Raw genomic sequence first — 27,965 nt, 5'->3', positions numbered from 1 at the left:
TGTTTAATTAAAATCTTAACTAGGATAACATTGTATGAATAGTGTGTAGGTTAATGTTTAAGTAAAAGCAAGCTATATTGGCAAATAAAAACATTTTTCCAGAATTTAAGAATCTCTAATTTTGAGTTTATAAAAAAAATTATTTTTATTTCTGGAACATGTCAAAATATATTTTACATATAGTTTTATTGATTACTTTGATTTTCGTTAAGGATATTGTTAATAAAACCGTTAAAAAAGCTTCAGCGAATTATACGAATCCTGAGGAAAACGAAGAGTTTTATGAGGGCGACATCTTAATACCTGAGAGCTCATTGCGAAACGGCATAGTTGGGGAGACATTTAGGTGGGATAAAGGAATTATTCCGTATGTAATAGCTGGAAATTTTACTGCTGAACAAATAAAAATTATTCATCGTGCATTCGCCACATTCCATGAATACACATGCATCAAGTAAGTTTAAAATTGATTTAAATTTTTTTCGCCATAAGTTGCCAGTTAGGAATTACTATTTCTAAATTTTTTAATATTGTACAAAAGCTCTTTTCTTGTGGCATCTTAATGCAATTACTATTTTTATTGGGAATAAACCACAATTTAAGTTTAAAATTTTGTTCTTGTTACTTATTGACACATTCTTCTAATAATTTCATTCGTATTGTCAATTTACACATATATTATACATTTTAAAGATTTATTGTAAGATAGTTCATTGGATTACATGAAATCAACTTTAACTTGAGAATATCTGTCATAAAAATCATAGCATGTGATTGGTCTTTAAAAAGACAACCACATGTAATGATGGCAATAAAATTCTGCTGTAAGTTATTTAATAGCAAGTCATGAGGAAAAAACCAGAAAAAAACCTCATAATACTGTCCCGACATGTCCAAACAAGTATTGGGTCTTACATTTAGTTTACTCTCAATAAATACTAAACTCTGCTTTTATATGTGTTATTTAAAAACATAAATGATGTATCCTCGATATGTTATTGACTTACTAATAATGGTATTTTCTTTTTATTGATTTCCTCTGTCAGTAACTAGATCCTACTGCATTCTTCCGAGGAATTTGCGATGCAATTGGTCTCATTTAGCATAATTAAAGCGGCTTCTTTGATTTTTTTAATAAGCTAATTATTATCAATTGCATCGCAAATTCCTCGGGAGAATGCAGTAGGATATGTGTTCCATATTATTAGAGAAAATCAATAAAAAAATACCGCTATTAGTAAGTCAATAACTAGAATTAGACAAAAATGCAAAATACACATATTGCATATTTTATGCAAATATCTGGATATTTTGCATACATATTTATACAAAAAATTTCATACAATGCATAAGAGTTAATTTATTATTCTTGGTATTTTTTAAATTCTTAAAATTATAGTTAATTATAGTTAATATAATTCCTCAATATTCTGTTACAATAATTATTAAGAAAACACGGAAATATATTCTTTTATTGTCGATATATTTCAACTCGAATAAATCGAGTTTTTTTGTCTCGTCCGACTCCCGCTAAAACAGGCTACTTATTTTAATATTCAACACACTTTGATATTATTTTACCGCCAATTCTCCTCTTCTCAATATAAAAAGTTTTCATTTTTACGACCACAACTGCCAACCGGCTCGCTAATTCGTTACAAAAAATAAATTTTTTTATAACGAATGTTACGGTCAAGGATAGTTATCCATTGTCATGTATTGATGACACCATAGATGCTGTGACTAGAGCGAAATGGTTTTCAGCATTAGATTTGAAAAGTGAATATTGGCAAGTCGAAATAGGTTCAGCATACAAAGCCAAGAAAGTGATTTTGACTAGCTAAGGTTTATGGTAATTCACTGCTCTAGCCTTTGGTCTTTGTAATGCCTCGGTCACCTTTGAACGTTTGATGGAGACAGTGTTGAGGGGATTACATTGGAAGATTCGTCTCATCTACTATGACGATGTAATCGTTTATAGCCCAACTTATTTTAATAAAAATATCCATTTATTTTATGTCTAAATTTATACATATGTCTAAATTTATACATATGTATATATATATATATATATATATATATATATATTTTATCTCGAGCTTTCAATTGTGTTTACAATTATTTTTAAGAGCTGCTAAAAAATACAAAATATCTTAAAAAGTGGAACTAGAAAAAAAAATTATAATAACTCTAAACTAATAAATTGGTGCTAAACATATTTCAAAAAACTTATCTAAAAATTTTCTTATCTAATAGGTAAATGTTTCTCTTAAACTTTGTAATATAATTTTTAAAAACTTTTTTAACACAAAAACAATTAAATTAAAAAAAAAAAAAATAGAATAGCGACAAACATTCTTTAACAGGTATATGGAAAATTAAATCAAAATGTGATATTTTACTGGTTTTATAAATAAACTATAAAAAATAATATAATTATAAATTTTAATTTTCGAAATTTTGAATATCGTCTAGCTATGATGACTTTGTTGGTTGCTATACGGAATAGCTGTGTTGACGTCTTTCTAAACCATGCTCTCAGGTTAGCAAGCCACGATATTTTTCTTCATTCTGGGGCTCTTTTTCCTTTAATTTTACCTTGCAAAGTGCATTGGAGTAGCGTATATCTGCCTTGATTTCTCATTATACGTCCCAAGTACTGTAGCTTATGGCCCTTCACGGTGTTGACTAAACTATAGAAATTATTGTTAATAATAACAGAATTTGTATTTTTGGCAAAAGTTTAGAAATTACATCAATATTTTACTTACTTTGAACATCAATTTAAGAGCGTAGGCGCAAAATTTCGGGCCAATGCTTTTTAAATGCATTCATTTTTTTCGAATCCTGTGAAAACTAATAAATATTTCTTAAAAATTTAAACTCAGAATGAAAGAATACATTATTACCGAGGACCGAAAGTCCCTAAAAACTTCTATAATGTTTATTTTAATAAGTTACAGGGGTAAAAAAAAGAGAAAATTTAGTGTGATTTTTAATTTCAAATAACTCATTCAAAAAAACTTTTTGTTTATTCTAAGGGACTTTCGGCCCTCGGTAATAATGTAATCTTTCATTCTGCGTTTAAATTTTTCAAAAATATTTGTTAGTTTTTTCAGAATTCGAAAAAAAATGAATGCATTTAAAAAGCATTGGCCCGAAATTTTGCGCCTACGCTCTTAAATAAAACATTTTAGTGTCTCGTATACAATAAATTATTTATTTAAAGCAGTTTATAAATTTTGTTTTATTCTATGTTATAAAATATGTATAAGTATTTTTTAGGTTCATACCGAGAAGTCCTAACGATCAATATTATATCAATATTACTGATGAGATTAAATCGTACTGTTTTTCCTTCATAGGAAGGCAATTGTACAGAAAACAAACCGTAAATCTTGGAAATCGATGTTTTAAAAAATTAGGAACCACGATACACGAGTTAATGCATGCAGTTGGTTTTTGGCATGAACAAAGCAGAACTGACAGGGATAAATTTGTTGACGTTGTGAGAAGGAATATTAAAAAAGGCAAGTATCCAAGTTTAGTATCGTTTCTATCTTGGACCTCATCATACATAAATTATATATATATATATATATATATATATATATATATATATATATATATATATATATATATATATATATATATATATATATATATATATATGTATATATATATATATATATGTATATATATATATATATATATATATATATATATATATATATATATATAATATAAATTTAGTATTTCTTGGATTTAGGTTCAATAAAATATATGTTACATGTTGAACTAGATTTTAATTTCCATTGCAATCAACGTTTCGGCAAGAAACCCTTGCCTTTGTCAAGATTCAAAACGTAAAACGGGACATAGACATTAATGAACTGACCAGGGTTCATTAAGGTCAATTCATTAATGTCTGTGTCCCGTTTTACGTTTTGAATCTTGACAAAGGCAATGGTTTCCTGCCGAAAAGTTGATTGTAATGGAAATTAAAATCTAGTTCCACATGTAACACCAAGAAATACTAAATTTATATTAAATATAGTACGGTTCAAGAAACTCAAATTTAATATATATATATATATAGTAAACTCTTAAATATTGGGGAAATCTGCAAGAAAGACTCTAATGTGTATCAATTGTTTCGCCGAACGTTTTCGCCAAAGAGAATTAATTTGGCTTCTTCAGGGCTGAAAGAGAATAAATTATAATTAGCTACCATATATTATCTATTAAAACATTATTGATCTTACCGTAACTTAGAATTGTAGAGTTCGAATATTAAAAAACTTTGCTAGTAACATAGTGGTGTTTTTTGTTACTATGTGCAAAAAAAGTTTTTTATAAGGTTCGAAACGTATGGTAGCTTTGAGCTTGACACGTAAAGGCTTACCCAAGGTTAATCGAAAAACCCAATGTAACTACATTTAAAAGGAGGTAATTCTTTGAATTGTCGGCAATAACTAAATTTTTGATTTTCAGACAGTTAAAAGTGAGGTTCTGTTTGAGCCAGAACGCAAGCGCTGACAACTTCATTAGTTCGTATGAATCTTTATGTCGTTAAGGTTCATTGGTAAGAAACGAATGAATTTAAATCCCAGTAAAGGGAAATATTATTTTGATTTTCTTTATTTAATTATATTATATTGTTCATGTACTATTGAATCTTATTGAGATGTATCTAAGAAAAGCAAGGGAATGTTATATCTTTTTTATACATAGTAACAAAAAACACCACTATGTTACTAGCAAAGTTTTTTAATATTCTAACTCTACAATTCTAAGTTACGGTAAGATCAATAATGTTTTAATAGATAATATATGGTAGCTAATTATAATTTATTCTCTTTCAGCCCTGAAGAAGCCAAATTAATTCTCTTTGGCGAAAACGTTCGGCGAAACAATTGATACACATTAGAGTCTTTCTTGCAGATTTCCCCAATATTTAAGAGTTTACTATTTAACTAATCTGCAAAGATTAAATTTCTTTTCTATATATATATATATATATATATATATATATATATATATATATATATATATATATATATACGTCAGTCCAATATAAACTAAGGAACACTCGAAAAGTGGTGGGTTTTTCGGTCAAAGTGGAGAAATAAAAGACAAAGAAGGTGGCTACTTCATCAATTTATTGAAGACGTTTCGCTTCTTAATCAAGAACCATCATCAGTTCATCTAAAAAGAACAATATGAAAAACCAAACATCCATGGAAAAGTTATTATAAGTGGGTTACCTTAAAAAGATATATAGCAGTCAAAGATATAAAATGTGTAAAGAAGCTTATGATAATGGACATTAAATATTATGTTATATAGACAATTAATTGAAATGAATAGAGTTTACAAATTAACTCAACTCAGCACAGCAAAAGACATGTGGTAATGGTACATGTATATAAAAAAATTATGTGAAAAAACTTAAGTAAAACACATTAATTTATAGAGAACCAAAAAGATCATATGATACACTTCCAACAATATATAATTATTTAAATTTGATTTTAACTTTAGGTAACATTATTAAAATTGAATTATAGATATTTAAAAAAATATATAATGAAGTTACCACTCTTAAGCTTCTCAGTCGCTGTCGGTGAAATGCGACAGGAATTTACGAGAAAAGACAGTAACCTTAAGGTCAAAAATTTGACAGAACAGCAAGGTATTTTTTAAAAAGTTAATGTTGTGGCAGAATAGCCAACAACAGGTGAAGATTGATTCAACCTTCATCAGTCCAAGGTTCATACATTTTGAACTGAGAATAATATAGATTCTATGAATGTATTTTATTATTATATTTTATTAAATTATTTGAGCAGAAACAATTATTTAAATATGTAAAAGTAACATTGACAAAATAATCTATAAAATGTAAGTTGAATAAATCTTAGTAAGTAAAGTAAGAAATTATTTTATTTTATTTGAAATTATTTAATATGAAAATATGATAGAAACTACACCTTATGGGACAATTTTTAAAGTTAACAACATATCAAGCCTAATTCTGCAATATTAATGCATGATAAATTTGGCTTAAGTTACTAATGTCCGTTCTCTTATTGAGAGCGTTAGGGTGTTTAAGTATTGAACACATTTCCAAAAACTGTCTTTTAACGATATTGCGTTCATTGCCAAGAATCTTAACTTCATTAAAGTCCACTTTGTGTTTAGTGTTAATAGCATGCTGGGCAAGAGCACAAGTATGCTTAGATAAGTTGATATCACTGCGGTGAGTCGTAAGACGCCCTCTCAGTGATCTTCCTGTCTGCCCGATGTAGCATGAGTCACACTCAGCACAAAGTATGTGATAGATGACATTTACTTGTTCCAGAAGGGACAAGGGTGTTTAAGTTTTAGAAAACAAATTCCTGACAGTCTTAGCATTTTTAACTCCAATTCTAACCGGTACATTTTTCTGTTTGTACAGTTTAATAAGTTTTTTAGTAACTTGAGGAAAATAAGGTAGAGATGAGTAATAGGTGGTTGGAGTCCCAAGTACAGTATTAGGCAGAACAGTGTTATTAATTGAATTATTTGATATTATTCTAAGTTGGTCACCATTGGGCATGTCATTTAAAGAGGAAACATAACTCTGTGCATAAAGGTATTTATTAATGAAGGATAAAGGATACTAATTTTCAATTAGAATATTTCTAAGTTATTGGAGGGATTCCCTTCGATTAACCGGATGTGTCAGTCTATTCAGCCTACAGCTCAAAGCTTTAATTAGGTTTACTTTATATTTGTAAGGATGACAAGAATGGTAGTTGAGAAAACTATTAGAGGCCATTGGTTTCTTATACCAACTTGTGGTTAAGGTGTTATCTCCCATTCTAATGACACGCATGTCTAAGAAGGGAATAATATTAGTGGTAGGGTCATCAAGTTCAGCAGTGAACTGTAAGTGAGGATCAAACTCGTCGAACAACGACAAGGTGGCCTGTATCTTGTCTGGAGGTAAAGCTAATAATAGGTCATCAACATACCGCTTAATAAAAGGGATTTGAAAATCTAAAAGACCCACACGGTCAGATACTAAATAATCCAGTACAAAATTAACTAGGATGGGAGAGATTGAGGAACCCATAGGTGTCCCAAAAATTTGAAGATAATATTTGTCATCAAAGACCAAAAAATTAGTGTCAAATACAAATAGGAGATCACAAGGTGTATTACTCGGGAAAAAGTGATGGATCACATGACAAATATAAAACCATAAATATATTAATAAAAACAAAAATCAGAGAAGCGAAAGAAAAAAAAAGCAAGGGAAAGATGCGAAGAAATTGAGACTCTGCAGTCAAAGTACGATAGTCACAATGTACATTGTGACTATCGTACCAACAATCTCGTCTCTCAGTCTCGTTCCAACCTGTGCTGGAGACGGTCGCATAAATTTGTTTTTCTAGTACAAAAATATCTATTATTATAGTAACCAGTTCTTATTGGAAACTATATCGTTAATTACTAATATTAATTATAAGTGTTCTAAAAACGCAAACAAAATAAAACAAGTGCTATTTCCAAACTCCAAATACCGGCAAATAAAAGTCATAGGCGTATCATAAATAATTGATCGTGATGTATAAAATATTTAATCGTGATACAGGATGGACATAGACAATCCGTTCTTAAATTCAAACAAAGTGAGCAGATCTCCACCGAGAAGTTCAACTTCAGAAAAACACATTGCTAATCTGCAAATAACTACCACGCAACAACCATCGAGCAACAGAACCTTGTCTAGCGAACAACAAAGCAATGAAAATTGCTCAACAAATATACTACTCCAAGAGACAAAGTCAACTGAGAATCAACATGAACAACCAGGTAACTCTTTTCTTTCTAATCATGCTTCTTCTTCTTCTTATCTACCATCACAAATATACATCGCTAATCCACAAGATCGCCAAGAAAACCAAGATCAAGAATGGAAAACTGTTCAAGCCCACAAACGAGCAATAAATGACAGCCCTGGAGATGATAAACAACTAAAACAAACAATAATGAGCGATTACTGGCTCAAAGCACCCACACCAACGTCTAATAGATTTGCTAGCTGAGATAAAGTACCTGATGAGACCAACCAAACCAGAACTGATGCAGTTAAAGAAAGTATTCAACCCCCACCCATATTTGTTTCAGATGTAGGTGATATACAACCTCTTCAACAATTGTTAGAAACAATATCCCCTCTGGGATATTCCATCAAATGTCTCTATAACGACCAAGTAAAGATCCAGCCCTCAACTCCTGCATATTACCGAAACATAACCAAAGCACTAAATGAGAAAAAAACACATTATTACACCTACCAAACAAAGGAAGAAAGAACATTCCGAGTTGTGCTTCGTAATATGCATCAGACAGCAGATAAAGACGCTTTAGTACATGAGCTAGGATTAATGGGACACGAAGTAACCAACATAGCTAATATATAAAGCCAAATAATAAAGACATATATGATGTGAGAGCACTCCAGAACATGATTGTGTCCTTCGAACCACCATATCCTAAACGTCAGGTTCCCCAATGTACCAAATGTCAACGCTACGGTCACACACAAAAATTCTGCCATATGCCTCCAAGATGCGTAAAGTGTGCAAGTAATCATCTTACTTTACACCGTCCACGAAAAGAACGCAGCAATAACGTAAAATGTGTACTTTGTATGGGAAACCATCCGGCCAACTATAAGGGCTGCAGCGTATACAAACAAATACAAAAAGAAAAATTCCCCCAACTCAAAAAGAATCAAGAGACCCACAGAACAGACACCTATGAAACCAATAGTCAAAGAGTAACCCCTGGTATTTCTTACGCTCAAAAAACTTCAGGAAATAGTCAAGCGGATGAAATCACAAATCAACAAACTAATGTCGGCTCAAACCATTCAACGAAAATTGCCAACCTTAAAAAACTGATGACAAAACTAGTAGAGAGAATGGACACTATGCTTAATCTTCTTATGACTATGATTTCCAAAATGAACTAATGCAACACAGACTTAAAATAGCCGTCTGGAACTCAAATGGCCTAACGAACCACATCCAAGAAATAAAAATTTTCCTCGACGAGAAGAAAATTGATGTTATGCTTGTATCAGAAGCTCATCTAACAGACAAAAACTATATCAAAATTCCAAAATACATTGTCCACTACACAAAACATCCAAATGACAAGCCACACGGTGGCACAGCTATCATTATCAAATCTAATATAAAACACCATGAGTTAAATAAGTTCAGTGAAAAATACCTGTAATCAACTAGCATTGTCATCGAAGACTGGCTGGGCAACCTTACCTTATCTGCGGTCTACTGTCCTCCTGGTCAACCAATCAACGAAAACAACTTTAGGACCTATTTCAGTTCTCTTGGACACAAATTCATAGCAGGAGGAGACTTTAACTGTAAGCATCATCACTGGGGCTCTAGGGTAATTACAACAAGGGGTAGACAACTGCTGAAGTCAATAACAGGAAACAACCTACAACACATATCTACAGGAGAACCAACTTATTGGCCTACAGATCCAAATAAAACACCAGATCTCTTAGACTTTTGTGTGATTAAAGGTATCTCTCTTAACTATTTAGCAATAGAATCATGCTGGGACCTCTCTTCAGATCATTCTCCCATTCTAATTGACCTAGACTCCAAAATCATAGTCAGAAATAAGCCTCCAGTCCTAAAAAATAATCAAACAAATTGGAAAATATTCCGAAGCGCACTAGCAGAACAAATACCAACGAACTTGCCACTTAAAACAGAATTACAAATTGAAAATGCGGTACAACAACTTACTACCTCCATACAAAAGGCAGGTTGGATTTCTACTCCTGAACAAACAACATGGAAGGAAAGCATAAACTGTTCGCAAAGTGCAAAAAACCTGATCGATGAGAAAAGAAAAAGTGGCAAAACACACACGTTCCTATTGACAAACAAAATTTAAACAGAATTACCCGAAGACTTAAAAATCTATTAAAAGAAGAGAAAAACAGGGGGATCCAAACTTACTTAGAAAATTTGACTCCGTCCAAAGACACCAATTATTCTCTATGAAAGGCGACGAGAAAGGTAAAAGGTCCACAAGACGCCATACCTCCTCTAAAAAATATCAAAGGTAAATGGGCAAGAACAGACACAGAAAAATCTGAGACATTCGCTGAACATCTTCTACAGTATTTAGTCCATTTAACAGAGTAGTGCCATTAGAACAAGAAGAACCATTTAATTCTTTTCTTGAGGCTCCATATCAAATGGAACTACCAATCACCAAGTTTAATATTAAAGAAGTAAAACAGATAATAAAGAATGAGATACAACCCAATAAGGCTCCGGGATTCGACCTCATAACGGGTAAGATCCTCCGGGAACTAACCAATGACTGTTACAGAATAATCACTATGATCTTCAATGCTATGCTTAGTCTGCATTACTTCCCTCTGCAATGGAAAGTGGCACAGATTATACTCATTCAAAAACCTGGTAAAGATCCAAAAGATGTCAACTCATACCGACCGATTAGTCTACTCCCAGTCATCTCTAAGGTCTTCGAAAAACTTCTGCTACGAAAAATCAAACCAATATTGGACGAAAAGTGCCTCATACCTGACCATCAATTCGATTTTCGTAACCAACATGGTACAATCGAACAAGTTCACAGACTATGCACAACAATAAGAAGTAGTCTCGAGAACAAGCAATACTGTACTGCAGCCTTTTTAGACGCCTCTCAAGCTTTTGACAAGGTGTGGCATACAGGACTTCTGTACAAATTAAAGAAAAATTTACCTTACCCTTACTTTAAACTGCTTCAATCATACCTTACAGAAAGGAGATATCTGGTAAAATATAGTGAAGCCTATACAAAACTCCACCCCATCCTATCTGGTGTACCTCAGGGTAGTGTGCTCGGACCGATTCTGTACCTGATATATACGGCAGACTTGCCAATAAGCAATAACCTAATGCTTGCAACATTCGCAGATGATACTGCTTTCTTGGCCTCTCATAGCAACCCAATAATAGCATCAGAGAGACTGCAACTACATCTGAACAAAACAAATGAATGGCTTAAACTCTGGAGAATTAGAGTAAACCCCTCAAAATCCACACAAATTACATTTACTCTAAGAAGAGGTACATGTCCACAAGTTAACCTCAATGGACATCCTTTGCCCCAAAAGAATGACGTAAAATACCTAGGTATTCACCTTGACAAACGTCTAACTTGGACCAAACATATATGGACGAAAAGGCTTCAATTGGGAATTTTATATAGAAAACTTTACTGGATGTTAGGAAAAAACTCTCACCTATCGATTGACAACAAGCTGCTGATATACAATACAATAATAAAACCCATTTTGACATATGGCTCAGAGCTCTGGGGTTCAGCTAGCAAATCTAATATTATGATAATACAAAGATTCCAATCCAAAACTCTGAGAACAATCGCTAATGCACCTTGGTATATCCAGAATGATGCAATACATAGAAATCTTCAGGTACTAACAGTCTCTGAAGAGTGCAAAAAATCTTCTGAACAATATCAAAACAGGTTGCGGGTGTATCTTAATACCCTGGCACACAATCTTCTCAACAACCAACAAGCGAAGAGATTGAAGCGACATGACCCCTTGGACCTACCTCACCGATCCTGACAGAGCCTACAGCAGTGTGTATGTGCGCATCCTACCGGTAAACAGCCAATTTGTGTCATGATGATTTGGTCACTGGACCTTACATCTCTCTGTCATGTAAAGACAAAAAATTTGACTTATTGTTTTCACTGCAAAACAGATTGTAAAAATCTTAAATGTTAATAAAAAAAAACAATGTACATAGGAAAGTTAAAGAACTCACAGGGGGACTAAGACGAAGGCAGAAAGAAAATATAACTGATTCTGACGGACACATCATCTTGAACAAATAGAGTATAATAAGAATGTGAAAAGAATATTTATAAAAGCTATTTGAAGATCAAAGAGATAACACCTTTGAGCTAGAAAAAGAGGTAAATGATGGACCAAAAATATTACAGCAAGAAATTTACTCCGCAATAATACAGTTAAAGGATGGCAAAGCGACAGGCCCTGATAATTCTATTCTATAAGATATTCAACAACATATACAACTCTGGAGAAATACCAACAGAATGGCTGAAATCTGAGTTTATTGCACTTCCAAAAAACCAGGAACCAAAGAATGCAAAGATTACCATACTATAAACCTCATGAGTCATTTCCTAAAATTGTTCCTAAAGATAATTCATAAGAGAATCTACAAGCAGTGTGAAAGTTAAATGTTTCCCAACCAGTTCGGGTTCACAAATGCTGTTGGTACTAGAGAGGCTTTGTTCTCAGTACAAGTCTTATTCCAGAGATGCAGAGACGTCAACTGCGACGTGTACGCATGTCTGGTTGATTACGAGCAAACGTTTGATCGAGTACAGCACGCCAAGTTTGATTAAAATACTAAAAGAAACAGGAATTAACAATCAAGATCTAAAAATAATTAGAAATCTTTACTGGAATCAGACAGCAAATCTCAGAGTTGATGGTAAACACACTGACTATGTGAAAATCATGCGTGGAGTGAGGCAAGGCTGTATTTTGTCTCTTCCAATCTTAAATCTGTACTCTGAAAGAATATGTATCGAAGCTTTGCACGAAACTGAAAAAGGTATTCTACTAAATGGTTACCGGCTAAACAACATCAGATATGCAGATGACACCATAGTATTTGCGGACAACTTAAAAGACCTACAAGTTCTTATGAAAAAAATCACGTATTAGAGTCAAAAAAATGGATTCAATATAAACGTTAAGAAGACAAAGCTTATGATAATTAGCAAGAAAAGGATAACAGAAGGTCAGCTCTACGTCAACCAATCCCCTGTAGAAAGAGTGACTTACTACAACTACCTCGGCATCATAAGAAATGAAGAATGGACCAACAACCAGGAGATTAGAGCACGCATCGGCAAAGCTAGATCCACCTTCAATCGGATGGGGACCTTCTTCAAGAGTCACAACCTCTCTCTTGATATAAAAGTAAGAATACTGCGTTGCTACGTCTTCTCTGTCATTTTTTATGGTGTTGAATCGTGGACCTTGAACAAAGATATGTGCAGAAAACTGGAATCATTTGAGATGTGGCTATATCGGAGAATGCTTAAGATCCCGTGTACTAACCGAGTCACAAATGAGGAGGTCCTCAGAAGAATGAATGAATGAATGAATGAAGTACCGAGAGGTACTGACCACCATCAAATCTCGAAAGTTACAGTTCTTCGGACATATTATACGAAATAAATCCAGATATGCTCTCCTTCAAGCCTGCAAGGAAAAATATTTGGAAAACAAGGTCCAGGAAGAAGAAGAATATCTTGGTTAAAGAATCTCAGAATCTGGTTCAATACAACATCTGTGCAGCTTGTTCGCTCTGCTGTAGATAAGATAGAGATTGCCATAATGATCGCCAACATTTGTAACAGATAGGACATCAAAAAGATTAGCACATAACATAATACTTGTATTTATAATAAACTCATACCATTTTCTGCAAAACCTATCGGAAATAAAGAAAAATTCTAATAATATAATAGTCATTTTTGACACTACAAACCAAACTGAATATATCAGCTATAATGGAGCTATTGGGACTATGCACAGACACCTAGTTTCAACTAGATGATGATGAGTATATTAATGACAATAAGGATACAGGCTATGCAACCAAAGTCTACAGAAAACTAACCCTTACCAAAAGATATTTAAATTATCATTCAAACCATAACATAAACATCAAAAAGGGAATTAACAAATTACTATATGACAGAGCCCAAAAACACCTGCTCCAATAAAAATGTATTTCAGGAAACAAAATCTGCTAACAAAGGTTTGAAAAAAAATGATTATTCATTGCCATTTATAAACAAGGAATTTCAGAAGATGACAAAAAAAGGATACAACATAAAACCATAAGCAATTTAGAAATGCTCACAAAAAAAATTCTTCTTTTTCTTTTCGTATGTTAGGCCTTAAGACCTATTATTTCCGGTCTGATTTAGCAGTATTTGCGATTTTGACTGCCAGCTATCTTGCAATCTTTTAGGCGGTATGCCTTGTGATCTTTTACCTTCTGGTTTTTCATCTCTTACTATTCGGGCAAGTCTCTCTTATCCCATTCTGTTAATGTGTTGGTTTCAGTCTCGTCTTCTTTGGCATTCCCATCTGACGACATCATGTACTTTATACATTTCTGATTTGTGTATTAAGGAGTCAGTCTTTTAAAGTTTTACCTGCTATCGCTGTCAGTATTTTCATCTCTGTTATTCTTAAGACTTTCTTTGTAATTGTTATTTCTGCTCTTGTTTTTATAGCATAGGTTAATATAGGTCGTACACAAGTCTTATATATGCGTGTTTTTTCTTCTCTCCTTATGTTCTTATTTCTCCATATCACGTCTTATAGGCATCCTGATACGTGCGCTGCTTTATTAGATTGTATGCGGGTTCACTGGCTCACTGGCTCCCTAGCAATAACGAGGGACTTTGTTTTTAGTGCTAATATTTTCAGGTTAAACATTTCTGCGTTAGCTTTCAAAGCGTGGACCATTCGTTATAGGTCATCTTCATTATTTAATATTATTAATGCGTCATCTACGTAGCATAGAATCTTTATTGCTCTGTTGCCCATTTTGTACCCTGTTCCTGACTTTTTAACGTTTTTCATTAGTTTGTCCATTATGAAGGTAAACAATAAAGGGCTCAAGCTATCACCCTATCTTATACTTGATATATCGCTGTTATAGTCTCTCTCTGTAAAATATCAATCGCACTTGTAATCTAATACATACAAGGTTTTAGTGAGGTCGATGAAACACACGAATGCAGGCGTATTAAATTCTACTGCTTGCTCTCCTATTTGTCTTATTATGAATATAGCATCGACAGTTGATCTGTTACACCGAAACCCTTGTTGTTCTGTGCATATCTGATACTTTCAATTATTTTCTCAGCAAGTACATATCAAAGGGAGCTATGAAATAGTAGAAATAATATTAAAAAAAATTGGCTAGTCTGCTCATAGTTGGATGATATGTGGCGATTTAAAAGTAACATGTATGCTTCTTTGTCAGCAAGGTGGTTTTACCAAATTTCATTATTTCTTGTGCGAATGGAACAGTAGAGCTGCGGATTAAAATTGGTACAGAAAGAACTGGCCCGTAAGGGAGTCTTTAAAACTCAGTGAGATGAACATTCTTCGCAAAAATCTTGTAGATCCTAAAAACATTCGTCTACCACCTCTACACATAAAGTTGGGCCTCATGCAACAGTTTATAAAGGCATTGCCTAAAGCTAGGCCTAGACATATATCTAGATAGATGTTTCAAGAAATATCTTTGCCAAAAGCTCCCAAACCTTTTAGAAGCCAAACTTAAAGAAGGCGTCTTTGTAGGACCCGACATTCTAAAAATGATGTTCGACGTTAACTTTAAACCACCATGACCATAAATGAGAAAGAAGCATGGGTATCGTTCAAACAAGTTGTTATAAAATTCTTAGAAAATGCAAAACACCCAGAATATGGTACTATTGTAGATAAGATGTTAAAGAAGTTTAAAAGATTAGGATGTTTGATGAGTCTAAAAGTTCACTTTTTGAACAGTTATCTTGATTACTTACCGAAACATTTGGGGAAATCTCGGGAACCATCCCGAGAAGCGGGATGAGCGTTTTCGCCAGGATATTAAATTAAAGAAAAAACGCTACCAGGGGCGATGGAACACCAACATGATAAAGGGTCACTTCACCAAGACGCTTCACAAACGACTTATCGCAGAAAAAGCTACGCAAAAAGCTTCTAAGAAAAAAGAGAATGGAAATATAAACCAATCTCTCTGACTAGTGAAACCTATATTAATACACTATAAATTTAACTAACCTACTCTAAATAAAAATCAAAATTGTGATTTAATATAGCATTTCAATAATTTTATTATAATAAAGCAGGTTGCTCAAAAACCATGTGTGATACAAAAAAAATAAGACGAGGTTTGATTACAGCACGTAAAAATTGATAAAAATCAACTATTGAAGTTAAAAAAGTTTTCAACTAAAATTTGTTGTTGGCCTGTGTTATTTGTCACTTTCCTCCGATTTCATAATAAGTTTACAGTTTGGATTTTTTTTTTCTAAACCTCTGCCTAATAATCGATCCCCGACATGTGCTTATTATATCCATCTATCTCACAGGGTCTTTGTTTTTCGATACCATGCCTATTTTTAACAGTAATCATTCTTGGCTTGTACGCTGTAGTTATCATATACACATCTCGTTTGTCTTGCCACTTGCTAACATATAAGCTAACATTTTTTTTTTTCTCCAGATATGTTCACCTTTTCTAAGTTTTTTCTTTACAACAACTGCAGGGTTGCCTACTCTATTAGACCTTAGTGTCCCAGTAGAGTGGGTTTTGTGTGTTAATAATTTAGATGACAATGTTACACTATTGTAAAAATTATCCATAAAGACATGATGACCCTTGTTAACGTAGGGTTCCAGTAATCGTAAAACAAGCTGTTCAGTTTTGGAATTCTCGCATGATTTTTTCTTTCCCCTCGGTGAATTACGGTCACGACCCTGATAAACTTCTGTATTTAAAATATATCCATCATGGGTAGTAAGTTCATAGAACTTTATCCCGTACTTTGCCTTTTTGTTTTTGATATACTGTTTAAAAATGAGTCTGCCTTTAAATAGCAACATTGACTCATCCAGCGCTAATGTTTCACATAGCGAATAGACAGAATTACTATTTTTTATCACCATATCCAATAGCGTTCTTACTTTATGAAGTCGATCTTTTGTATCATATACCTCAGGCGTAGCATTGAAACATCGAAGTATTTGTTCAAATCTACGCCCACTTAACGTATGTAAGAACACTGGGTGATAATATAAAGAAGAGTAGGTAAACAACTTTCTTATAACTGGTATTTTCACCATACTTTGCAAAAGACACAATCCAATAAATTTATTCATTTCAGTTTCTGTAACTGGATGAAAGCTCCGCGATCGGCTACTTCTAGTTTTGGGGCGATTTATTGCTACAAGTTTTTCACCGTAACTGTTCGTACTTGTAATTAAAAAATTCGTAACATCATCATTCCATATTTTTTGGAAAACTTCTATGGGTGACATACTCTCTATTTCAATAATTTTAATGCCGCTTTGACTGATATCAAAATTAAAATTGGGAACTTCGGATTGCACCTCCTCCCAAGTGTCTTCAGTCGCAAGTTTTTTTGTTAAATTAATGTTTTTCTCACCTCTGCTTCCAGGGGTTGCTCCGTCCCCAAAATTTTTTGTGAAATTTGAGATTTGCTCACCATTGTCTTCAGGGTTTTCGTCTTCATCTTCTAGGATCTCATCATTTCCAGACACACTCTCATTTAATGAATAGGATGAATTGGATGAATCGGGCACATAATTTTCATCATTACTACATTCTCCATCATCACTGTAGGGTTCAGATTCTGATGTATCTTCATTTACATCACCGTCAATTTCGTCAAACCAACGCAATAACTTTTGTTCTTCAGCAGCATCCATTATTAAATATGCAAGTGAAAATAACACTCAAGTTTAGTTGCTCACTAACTATATTGATTAAATGTTCGAAGTGATGACTACTAGTGTCAGTAAAAAATATAATTATCTAATTAAACCATTTAAATAAATAAATTTTAAGCGATTAAAAATTTAAATAGACAAATAAATACATAAATTGAAAACAAAATCCGATCAGGGAACTGAAACGTTAAATAATTAATTTATTTTAAAATCTTTGCATTATTTTCAACAAAATATTTGATAAACATTTCATATTGTTTTTGCATTAACTTTTTTAGGTATGGAAAATAATTTTCATAAAACTCGAAACGATGTTAATTTTGGTCAACCTTATGATTATGAATCCATATTGCATTATAATCCTAAAGCATTTACCACAAACGGTAATTACACAATAGTTCCAAAGGTAAGGAATCAACATATATATTGATAAGTAAAAATTAAAGCACAGAATACACCACCCAACAAGAAGCGAAACGAAGGGCTTTTTCGCAATCCAAATTTCTGTGAGAATCCGCCATGTTCTAAATAGTTTATCTGTCAACCTATAAAAACTGAAGTTTGTTTACGAATTGAGAAGAAGAAGGCAGCGCTTTCTCGGCCGCCTTTCGCCTTTAGTTATTAGTAACAGTCGATGTATGATTGGTGACGGCTAACGATAGAAAAAATTGTAAATTTTGTGCTGATTTTTTTCTTTGTTGTTTACATTTTGCCGCAATGGAAGAAGCTAGTGAAGGAGCGTCTTGTGGGTTTGTGAACAATGTAAAACGCTGTATTTGTATTTTGTGTTGTTTATTAAAAAAAAAGGATTTTTAAGTCGAAGTTATCAAGAGAAACTGGACATTATGAAGTCTAGTAGGTCAATGAATCCCAATTTTCTTCTTCATGTTCCGCTCCTATCGGAGATTGGAAATCATTCTGGCAATCTTGGATTTTACCCTGCATTATATTTCTTAGTAGTTCGTATTTTTCACCTCTCATGATGTGCCCCAAGTATTCCAATTTCCTGATTTTTATGGAATTTAAAACTTTGCATAGTTTTCCTAGTTGTTCGAGAACTTGTTCGTTTGTTTTGCGATCCATCCGTGATATTTTCAAAATACGTCAGTAACACCACATTTCGAATGCTTCTAGGTTTTTAATGTTGGATTTTTTAAGTGTCCAAGCTTCAACCCCATACAAAAGAGTAGAGAAAATATAACATCGAAGCATTCTTATTCGGAGCAATATATTGATATCGCGATTACAAAAAAGTTTTCTCATTCTATTAAAAGTTGACCGTGCAATTTCAATGCAGCATCTTATTTCCTTTGTCTGATCAGTATCTTCTGTGATCCATGTTCCAAGGTATTTGTACGAAGATATTTGTTCAATTTCTGTATTATCTAGTACTAGCTTAACTTTGATGTTTTGTGATTTTGTAAATATCATGCCCCTGAAGACGATCTAGGGATCGAAAGTACTTGGGCAAGATTAAATTAAACTGTGCTCGATATATGCCTTTTATTTGATCAAAGTTCATTTATCTGAGCATTCAACCTTATATTTATATATTTAGTTGTTCAGCAAGGTGTTGCAGTTCTTCTAGTGTTCAGCATATCTTATGTTATTAAGTGGCTCATCATTTATTATAAGGCCCTCACTGACTTCGGCAAGCGTTAATTCTGAGATGGCTTCACTGTATAAATTGAATAACAAGGGTGATAAAATACACCCTTGGCGGACCCCACGGCGAATCTGGACATCTTCGGTTAGTTCGTTTTCAACTTTCACTTTTGCTGTCTGGTTCCAATAGAGGTTACATATGATTCTAATGTCTCTACTGTCTATGTTTTTATTTAATAAAATTTCTTTAAGGCGATTAGGCTGCACTCTGTCAAATACCTTCTCAAAATCAATGAAACAGGCATATACTTCCTGATTTATATCTAAGCATCTCTGCGAAAGAACACTTACTGCAAACAGTGCATCTCGTGTTCCCAGTCCGTTCCTAAATCCCATTTGTGTATTACTTATGCCTTCATCTAATTTCTTATGTATTCTATTGTGAATTACTTTTAAAAACAATTTCAAGACATGACTCATTAAGGCTATGGTGCGATGTTCATTGCACTCCTTTGCATTGGCTTTTTTGGGTAGCAGTATGAATGTTGATTGGAGCCACTCTTTGGGTATTATACCTATTCTATATATGATATTGAATAGATTCAAAAGAAGATCAATAGATTCAGTATTCACAATTTTGAGTAATTCGATAGGAACTTCATCGGGCCAGGGAGATTTATCATCATCCCGATAATTAGAGACAAAAGTTAAAAAATCGGCTGAAAAAAAAAGAAATTAACATGGTTTTTATGAGAAGTATGAATACCTCGTTTACTTTTTAATACAAGCGAAAAAATACATTGAAACTAAGTTGGCATTACAGATTTAAATAATTTTAGCAAAAGCATAAAACGATATGTTAATAGTAAGGGCCATTTAAGTTCTACAATTAAAGAAAAAACAGCCGTGACATGTCGTGTTAAACATAGTTTGAACAATCATTTGAAAATAAGCCACGTACTTCACAATGAAAGGGTATAAAAATAGAGATCTGTTAAAACGATTAATTGTTGTTTTTTGGGAGAGTATGAATTAAGTTTTAGGAATTATAATGAAACAAGTGAATCAGTAAATCAAGGAAATTATATAGACCTTTTAAATTAAAAAAAAATAAATGATGAGACTCTAAAAAATCATTTTATTAATTTGACAGTTTTCCGAGGTACCTCAAACAAAATTCAAAACGATTTAGTTTTGACCACTGCTGACATTGCAATTGATCCCATTAAAAATAAGATTAAATTGCACTTTATATCAATTGCACTTGATACAATTAACATCATACGTATAACTATTTTTTGTCAGTTATCCATTGTGCGATATGTGGTTGCTGGCATTCCTCAAGAGCGATTATTTGAGTTTTTATACATAACTAACGATCGAACTACAGAAAATGTTTAAAGTTGTTTGTTGTACTATTTCGAAGTTGGAATATGATACCAAGCTTGTCGCCCAGAGCTATGATGGTGCTGAGGTAATGGCTGGTCAGTAAGAAGGTCTTCAAGCGAAAGTAAAGGAAAAATTTAAACTCACACTCAATTTGGTTTTATCTAGAGGCATGGAAAATATTAAATATGTTAAACCTTTTTTTTCGAACTACAATAAACGGTTGTTTAGTAGTAAAGAAAGAAACCGTTATGGGCCCAACGTTATTCAAAATTTTCGGAGATTGGAAATTCTTTACATGATAGTGTTATTGCTGCTAAGGGCTATTTCCATTGGCATAAAGGAAATGTCGATTTTAATTTTTTGCTTAATCTTTTTGTAGAGATTTTTCCTGTTACTGATATTTTATTTGGCATTTTGCAGACGAAGTCACATGAAGTGGCATTTTGTATAAGGCAAATTGATGACTTTCAAAATACGATAATTAAAAAACGAGAGTAGTTTAAAAATATTTGGAATAAACCTGAAAATATGGTGTCAGAATTAGAAAATATGGTGTTAAATTGTAGAAATGTGCAATTTTGCTCACGTAAGTGTCTTTTATGGAACAACTGGCATTAGTGATAAAGACATACCCAGGAATCGGTTGAATTTTTTAAACACTACTGGTTTAAATAAGGTGCTCTGTGAAGTGGTCAAGTTGTGTGAATTATTACTGATCATTCCAGCAACAAGTGCATCAGTCGAATGAAGTTTTTTATTATTAAAACACATTAAAATTTTTACAAGAAATTCAGTAAGCAAAGACAGACTTTCCAAGTTAAACCTATTATCCATTGAAAAAGAGTGCATTAAACAATTATCGGAAAACCCAAAATTTAACGACGATGTTATAGACAAACTTGTATGATATTGTTGAAAGTTGTGTGTTGTGGAAAATTCTTCGGAATATAAAAATAATTTTAAATAACACTCTTTTTTTTAAGTTTAAAGAAACCAACGTTTTTACAGGTAATTTTGTATAGTTTTTGTTTTTAGTCCTTATAAGTTAACAGGTAGTAATTGTACAAAAAAGGGTGTATAATGTGAAATTATTAATATAATTTCAAGGGTTGGAGGTAAATAAGGGTTGGAGTAGGGTGTTGATTTTAAAATTGAGGTGGAAAATGATAGGAATTAATATTGAAATGTGAAAAATTGAACATACTGGTTGCAGGCGGGAAGAGTTACGCCACTGGGATAGGGCATCAAATAGTTACTTCGATAACGAACGCAAACCGGTGTACATTAGAGACATTGTTGTAAAAAAAGATATAACTAAGAACTATTTAAAATCTAGTGAAAATACAGTCTAAAGAAATTATATATTTATCTGAAAGCACCACTATTGGTTAAGCACCACCTACTGGTCAACATAGCTACTTTTTTTTGTTGACCTAAGGTATTCGCCATTGTGAATGGGGTGAATACCTAATGGCGAATGCCTAACAGTTCGAGCAAGAGAATCTTTGCCTGGGAGTAATTTGATGACCTTTACCAGAGGCCGAAGGAGTGGGGTAGTCTCTTTATCTTTAATTAGTACAACATTACCCATCTTTAAAGGACCAGTAGCGATGTTCCAACTACTTCCGATTACTTCCAATACCCTTCGAGATATGTTGAAAGAGGGAGAGCCGTTTCTGTGGATTTCTGAGATCTCTGGTTCTGGTGGACTTGTGAGCCTTTTTCCTACAAGGAATTAGCCAGGCGTTAAGACTGATAATGATTTGGGCAATTTTGAGAGCTGAGTGATAGGTCTTTAGGAATAGGATTTGATAGGAATTTAAAATGGCATCGATTTAATAAATTATTGTATAAAAAACTTCAAAAGGTAAAACGAAGACAAGAACAAGACGATAAAGATGGTATTTGGCACCTTTAATCCCTACCTCATGCAACCTAAATTGAGAAGGGTTACGAGCCACTCCAAATTTAAAACGAATAGAGTTCTCAGACTATATTCGTGTTAAATTAACTCCGCCTGACGATAAATTTTTTTAAGGAGGAGAATAAAAGCATCAGCTGTTAAACCGGTGACAATTTCGATATGTACACATATTGTTATACCCTTATTGAATAGCTTCCCTTTACGAAAATTTCATCGCACGCCACTGTACAAAACAAAACAAGACTCCAGATTAACACAAAATAACTTAACAGAAAGTAAATATTAGAAACTCAGAAGTCCAACTTGAAATCAGTAAATAATAAATAAAGAGATCTCTATAAGAAGTGAAACATTACAAATATCCTGGAAAATATGGAAAAAAGTGGAAACTACAGAAATTCTTTAATATACACTCTCCATACTCTTTTCAATTAAATATTATAAGAAAAAATATTTTAAATAATCCATGAATCCATTATAGATCAGTGGCTTCAAAATGGGATTCAAAGCCGATAAGTAATTAGCAAAATATAAATACAGTAGAATATACATAAAGATTTGAGATACACTGATTTATATTCCAGAACATCAATTCGGCTTCCGAGACAAACACGGAGCCATAGAACAAGTGCATAGGCTAGTCAACAAAATAAACAAGGATTTTAACGCCAAAAGATACTGTTCTGTTGCTTTCCTTGACATATCTCAGGCTTTTAACGAGGTATGGCACCTAGGACTACAAATAAAATTATAAAAGCTCCTACCTTATCCTCACTTCCAGCTCTTAAAATCCTACATAGAAAATAGACACTTCCTGGTGAAGCACGGTACCGAGCGCACTAAGATATATCCTATTCACTCAGGCATCCCACAAGGCAGCGTTCTCGGCCCAATTCTATATCTTTTCAACAGCATCAAGAAATTTTCAATCAACTCTAAATAGAATTCAGCAATGGATGAAAGTATGGCGCATCAAATCTAATGGAACTAAGTCAATACATGTTACATTCACGCTACGTAGAGAAACATGCCCCCCTGTATATATTTATAATTGTCTAATTCCTCAATCCGAGGACGCCAAATATCTTGGCATGCACTTGGATCGTCGTCTAATTTGGAAAACACATATTTTTAACAAACGAAAACAGCTTGGACTTAAATTGAGACATATGTATTGGATTATTGGACGCAATTCAAAACTATCTTTGGATAACAAAATTTTACTCTACAAGTCCATCCTCAAGCCCATATGGACTTATGGGATTCAGCTTTGGGGCACTGTTAGCGTCTCCAATACAAACATCTTATAGAGATTCCAAAACAAAATGCTGCGTGCCATAGTCAATGCGCCATACTATGTATCCAACGAGGTGATTCAACACGACATCCCCCTAGAATCCGTGAAAGAAGCCATACAACGTTTTAGTGCTAAATACTGTGAACGAGTGCTAGTGCATCCTAATGCTTTTGCTCGACTCGACAACTAAATGTGCGGAACGTCTTTGAAGTGCGTAGACTAAAACGGCAATTACCGTCCGACTTGTCCAACTGAACATAATAAGTGTACTCAAACTAATAAAATTTTAATTTTAGGATTGTAAAGAGGTTATTCACTGGAGTAACTCTCTACATGTCTGCATTTTTTACCATAACAAATGATTAATGCCTAATAGGCAGATTGTTGTACTTAATGTAGTTAATAAAAAAATAATTCATATATATATATATATATATATATATATATATATATATATATATATATATATATATATATATATATATATGTTAGATCACTAATCACGTATTTGACTTTTTAAAAAAAGAACTTTATTTGTTACAAATTAAATATTAAATAATAGTACAAAATTAAATTAATTTAAAATGACTACAATAACTGGACTGGTCGAAGTTGCAGCTAAGAGTGATTCCGGCATCTGAGAATGGTAATTTATAGGTTTGGTATGAAGTGCTGAATTGCTGTTCTCATGAATGTTGGCCAACGGTTCGTACAAAGTTCTAATGCGTGCTCAGCGGTTTCTATGGGAATGGGATGATGAAATCTGAAGTCGGCGAACTTAAGCTAGTTCAAGGTTAATATTTTCTCATATAACATATATATATATATATATATATATATATATATATATATATATATATATATATATATATTATATCAAGAGGCCTACGGATGGCCTAATGCAGAAAGGAATTAAATATTTAAATTTATACTGTAATGGCATGTCTCGTAAATAGAAAAACAAAAAACAAAATAGGTATATCGATGGAAGGCAACCGTACGGTTCTTCATATGTTTTTCCGATACCCAATTTTTATTTTTCGCAGTCTGTCCATAGGTTTTCCTCTATTTTTTTATCTCCCAATTGATGCCTTCTCTCCAACTAAGATGAAGTCTTCCTCTTTTCCTTCTACCATAACGTTGCCATATTAGGATTTGTTTTTAAAGTCGATTTCCCTGCCGAACGTCTCAAGAAATCCATTTCCATTGCCTAAGGTTTTTACTTATATCAATATTTTATCTGCCATACTTCACTGTTTTAGACGATTATAACTTTTATAATTGTGTTATCCTACGTTTGTTACTATTTGTTATTGATTGGTCTCAAAGTATATTATTTGGAAGGAATTCCTTTTTTGGCCTAGCTGTTACTTTCTTATATCGTTCCGTCTACATTCTCTTCTTTAGATGATGATCATACTTAAGTAATTATATGTGTCGCAATGTCTGATAATTTCTCTAATGCGAGGTCCTGCTGTATCCTACTAATACACATACAATCTGTCTCCAATACTTCCAATAGTTTATTTTGTGGAATACTGTCATTTATCTTTCAGTAAAGTCTACATACAGTAAATGTACTTCGGGTTAATGGCAATTTTTTTTCAATAATGTATGTAAGGCAGAATAAATGGTCAATAGTTGATCTACCTGCCCAGAATTCCGCTTGTTCTTTGGCTGCTATATTTTAGTCATTTTCTATTGTACCTTTAATCACTTTTTGGAGTTGTTGCTCGGACACCGTCGTTGTCAATATCAGTGAACTACCTGCTAAGAGAACACCCCCTTAACCGTGAATTACCGGCCGGATCGCCCTTTAATCTCGCCAATTATCATTCTGTATTATCTTCTCGCTTGCTCCTGGGCACCATGTCTCCCTTCGGGTCGCCTTCCTTCTTGTTCCTTTTTCTCCAACGTTCTCTTTACATAGCTCTGAAATTTTCTCAGTGCCCGATATTTCACAGTACATGCACTTGTCATTTTTTGTCTTTGCCAATCTGTAAAGGTATGCTCTAAAGCAACCATGTCATGTGATCATCTGCGTCAGGAAGTAGTTCAAACTCCGATGCTCGCAGTCCATTCATTTTCTCAAATTAGGATTCAGCGACTTCGTCCACTGTGACACCCTTCTCATTTTGTCCCATTTCTCTTTCCACACCCTAATGTACCTCCTCCTTTCTTCTTTTTTTAACGTTCTGCTCTTTCTCTTTCCATTACTAGCACGTGCATCGGAATACACACGGTGAGAACTTCCAGCGCCTCAACAGAGACTGTTATGTATGCACATGCCACCCTTAATAGACTCTTCTTATCTGCTCGGATGAGCTGCTTTCTGCACGCCTTTGTTAAAACCCCAGATAGGCGCCGTAGCGTAGAAAATGCTCGATTGACAGAATGAAGGGCTTTCCTTCTCGCCTCACGCATTACTTTAGAACCATTCTCTTTCCTGCACATTTAAGTGTTATCCCGTCCCTTTTCCTTGATATCTTAAGAAATATATAGCCTCTGTCTTAACCGCAGCTAGTTCTAGATCATACATTTTGATCCATTTTTCGGCTTAGTCGCATGTATGCTGTGCACGGAAGATCAGATCCTCCCCGTCTTGCGCGACTACCAGCATAGCGAGGACATCCGCAAGTATGAAAAGGGTGACACCCTCTCCGCATTGTTGGTTCACAACTCCGGCATATACCAAGTTCCACAGCGTGGGTCCTAAGACCGACCCCTGCGGTACTCCAGCCGTTACGTCAATCACCACTCCTTTTTCTACCACATTTTTCTTTCCTCTCTGAGTCGGAGACCAAATTCATCAAGTACCTCGGACATCTTCTCTCTCGTAAAACTTTCATTACCTCTTTCCATTTTAACATGTTGAAAGCATTTCGGACGTCAAAAAACAATAGGATCGCCCACCTCTGGTTAATCCCCACATCACGCAACTCCCGGAAAACTTTCATCACCGCATCCACCCGTGATCCTGTTCTTTATGAAACCGTACTGCCTGGGTGACAGTCCGCAGCCCCCCTGGCGCTTCAATGACTGTGTCTATTCGCCATCTTCGAAGCCTCTCGTATAATTTACCTATGCACGAAGCCGAAGCTGGTGAGCGCATTCTCGTATCGATCAACTGGGGGCTTCAGAGCCCCCACCCCCGCAGAAACATTTTTCTTTTGCCTTCTGTAATTTTTTGTTGTTATAAAACTATATTAACTTTTCTATTTCATAAAAATTAATATAAATTTATTTGTTTAATTTAAAAAAATATTTGTTAAATTGTTAATGACTTCACTGTTTAGCTCGTCAATACATATTTTGAGTAAATATATATTTTTTTTTAATTTACAATGAATTTGGTTTGTAGGATAAAACACTAATAAGAAACATGGGCCAACGAATAGGATTGTCGAAGATTGACATAGCTAAAATAAATCTTATGTATAACTGTCCTGAGAAAACAAGAGAAATTCTCCATAGACCCGCAAAATTTTTTGTTGCAAGAGGAAAGGAATAACTAAGGCAATACATTGGTTTTGAAACTGATATACTTATACAAATACTGGAATTTAGTAATTATATATAATTATATTAGGTATATAGCATTTTAGAGTTAAAGCGTTTTGCTACTTAAATTTAATTGAAATACTTTTACATTGAACATATCTCGTATATTTTTTGATCTTTTTATAATATATTAAATTCCAAATATAACTGTTAAACCGGGCTTAGTATCTTTATTTAATTAAATGCTTAAATTATATTGTTCGTTCTTTTGATAGTATTTAAGATAATTTTGAAGTTTTTGTATAATTTTAAGACATTACACACTCTCGGGATTTATTTTCTTTATAATGTTTTTGAGATATGCTCATAAAAATAATCTCATGGTAATAAATAAGAGTATCCTTCTTGCCGCTCAATTTAACCACTTCTTCCTATAGGTACTAGAGGGTTCAGAACAGAAGTGAATCAAGTTCACTTTATCTACATTTGAGCTACAGAGGTTTAAAGTTAAAACTTCATAACAAAATTACCCGTTAACATTTTTAAAAGGTAACATTTAAGAAGGT

The 27,965-nt window shown here is 33.4% G+C and overlaps 1 protein-coding gene across 1 annotated transcript; it reads left to right on the top strand.

Annotated features, from left to right (window-relative positions):
• Positions 1-34: 34 nt before the first annotated feature.
• On the top strand, positions 35-27,618 carry LOC140434607 (hatching enzyme 1.2-like). The gene is made up of 4 exons (XM_072522993.1): positions 35-454; positions 3,286-3,530; positions 17,962-18,089; positions 27,260-27,618. Exons 1-4 carry the CDS (start codon positions 159-161, stop codon positions 27,407-27,409), a joined length of 819 nt encoding a protein of 272 aa, XP_072379094.1. The 5' UTR covers positions 35-158; the 3' UTR covers positions 27,410-27,618.
• The last annotated feature ends 347 nt before the right edge of the window (positions 27,619-27,965 follow it).

This window comes from Diabrotica undecimpunctata, chromosome 2, assembly GCF_040954645.1.
Source record: "Diabrotica undecimpunctata isolate CICGRU chromosome 2, icDiaUnde3, whole genome shotgun sequence".
Classification (NCBI taxonomy): domain Eukaryota; kingdom Metazoa; phylum Arthropoda; class Insecta; order Coleoptera; family Chrysomelidae; genus Diabrotica; species Diabrotica undecimpunctata.
The sequence above is the reverse complement of the archived record's forward strand: the minus strand, read 5'-3'. Positions and strand labels throughout refer to the sequence as shown.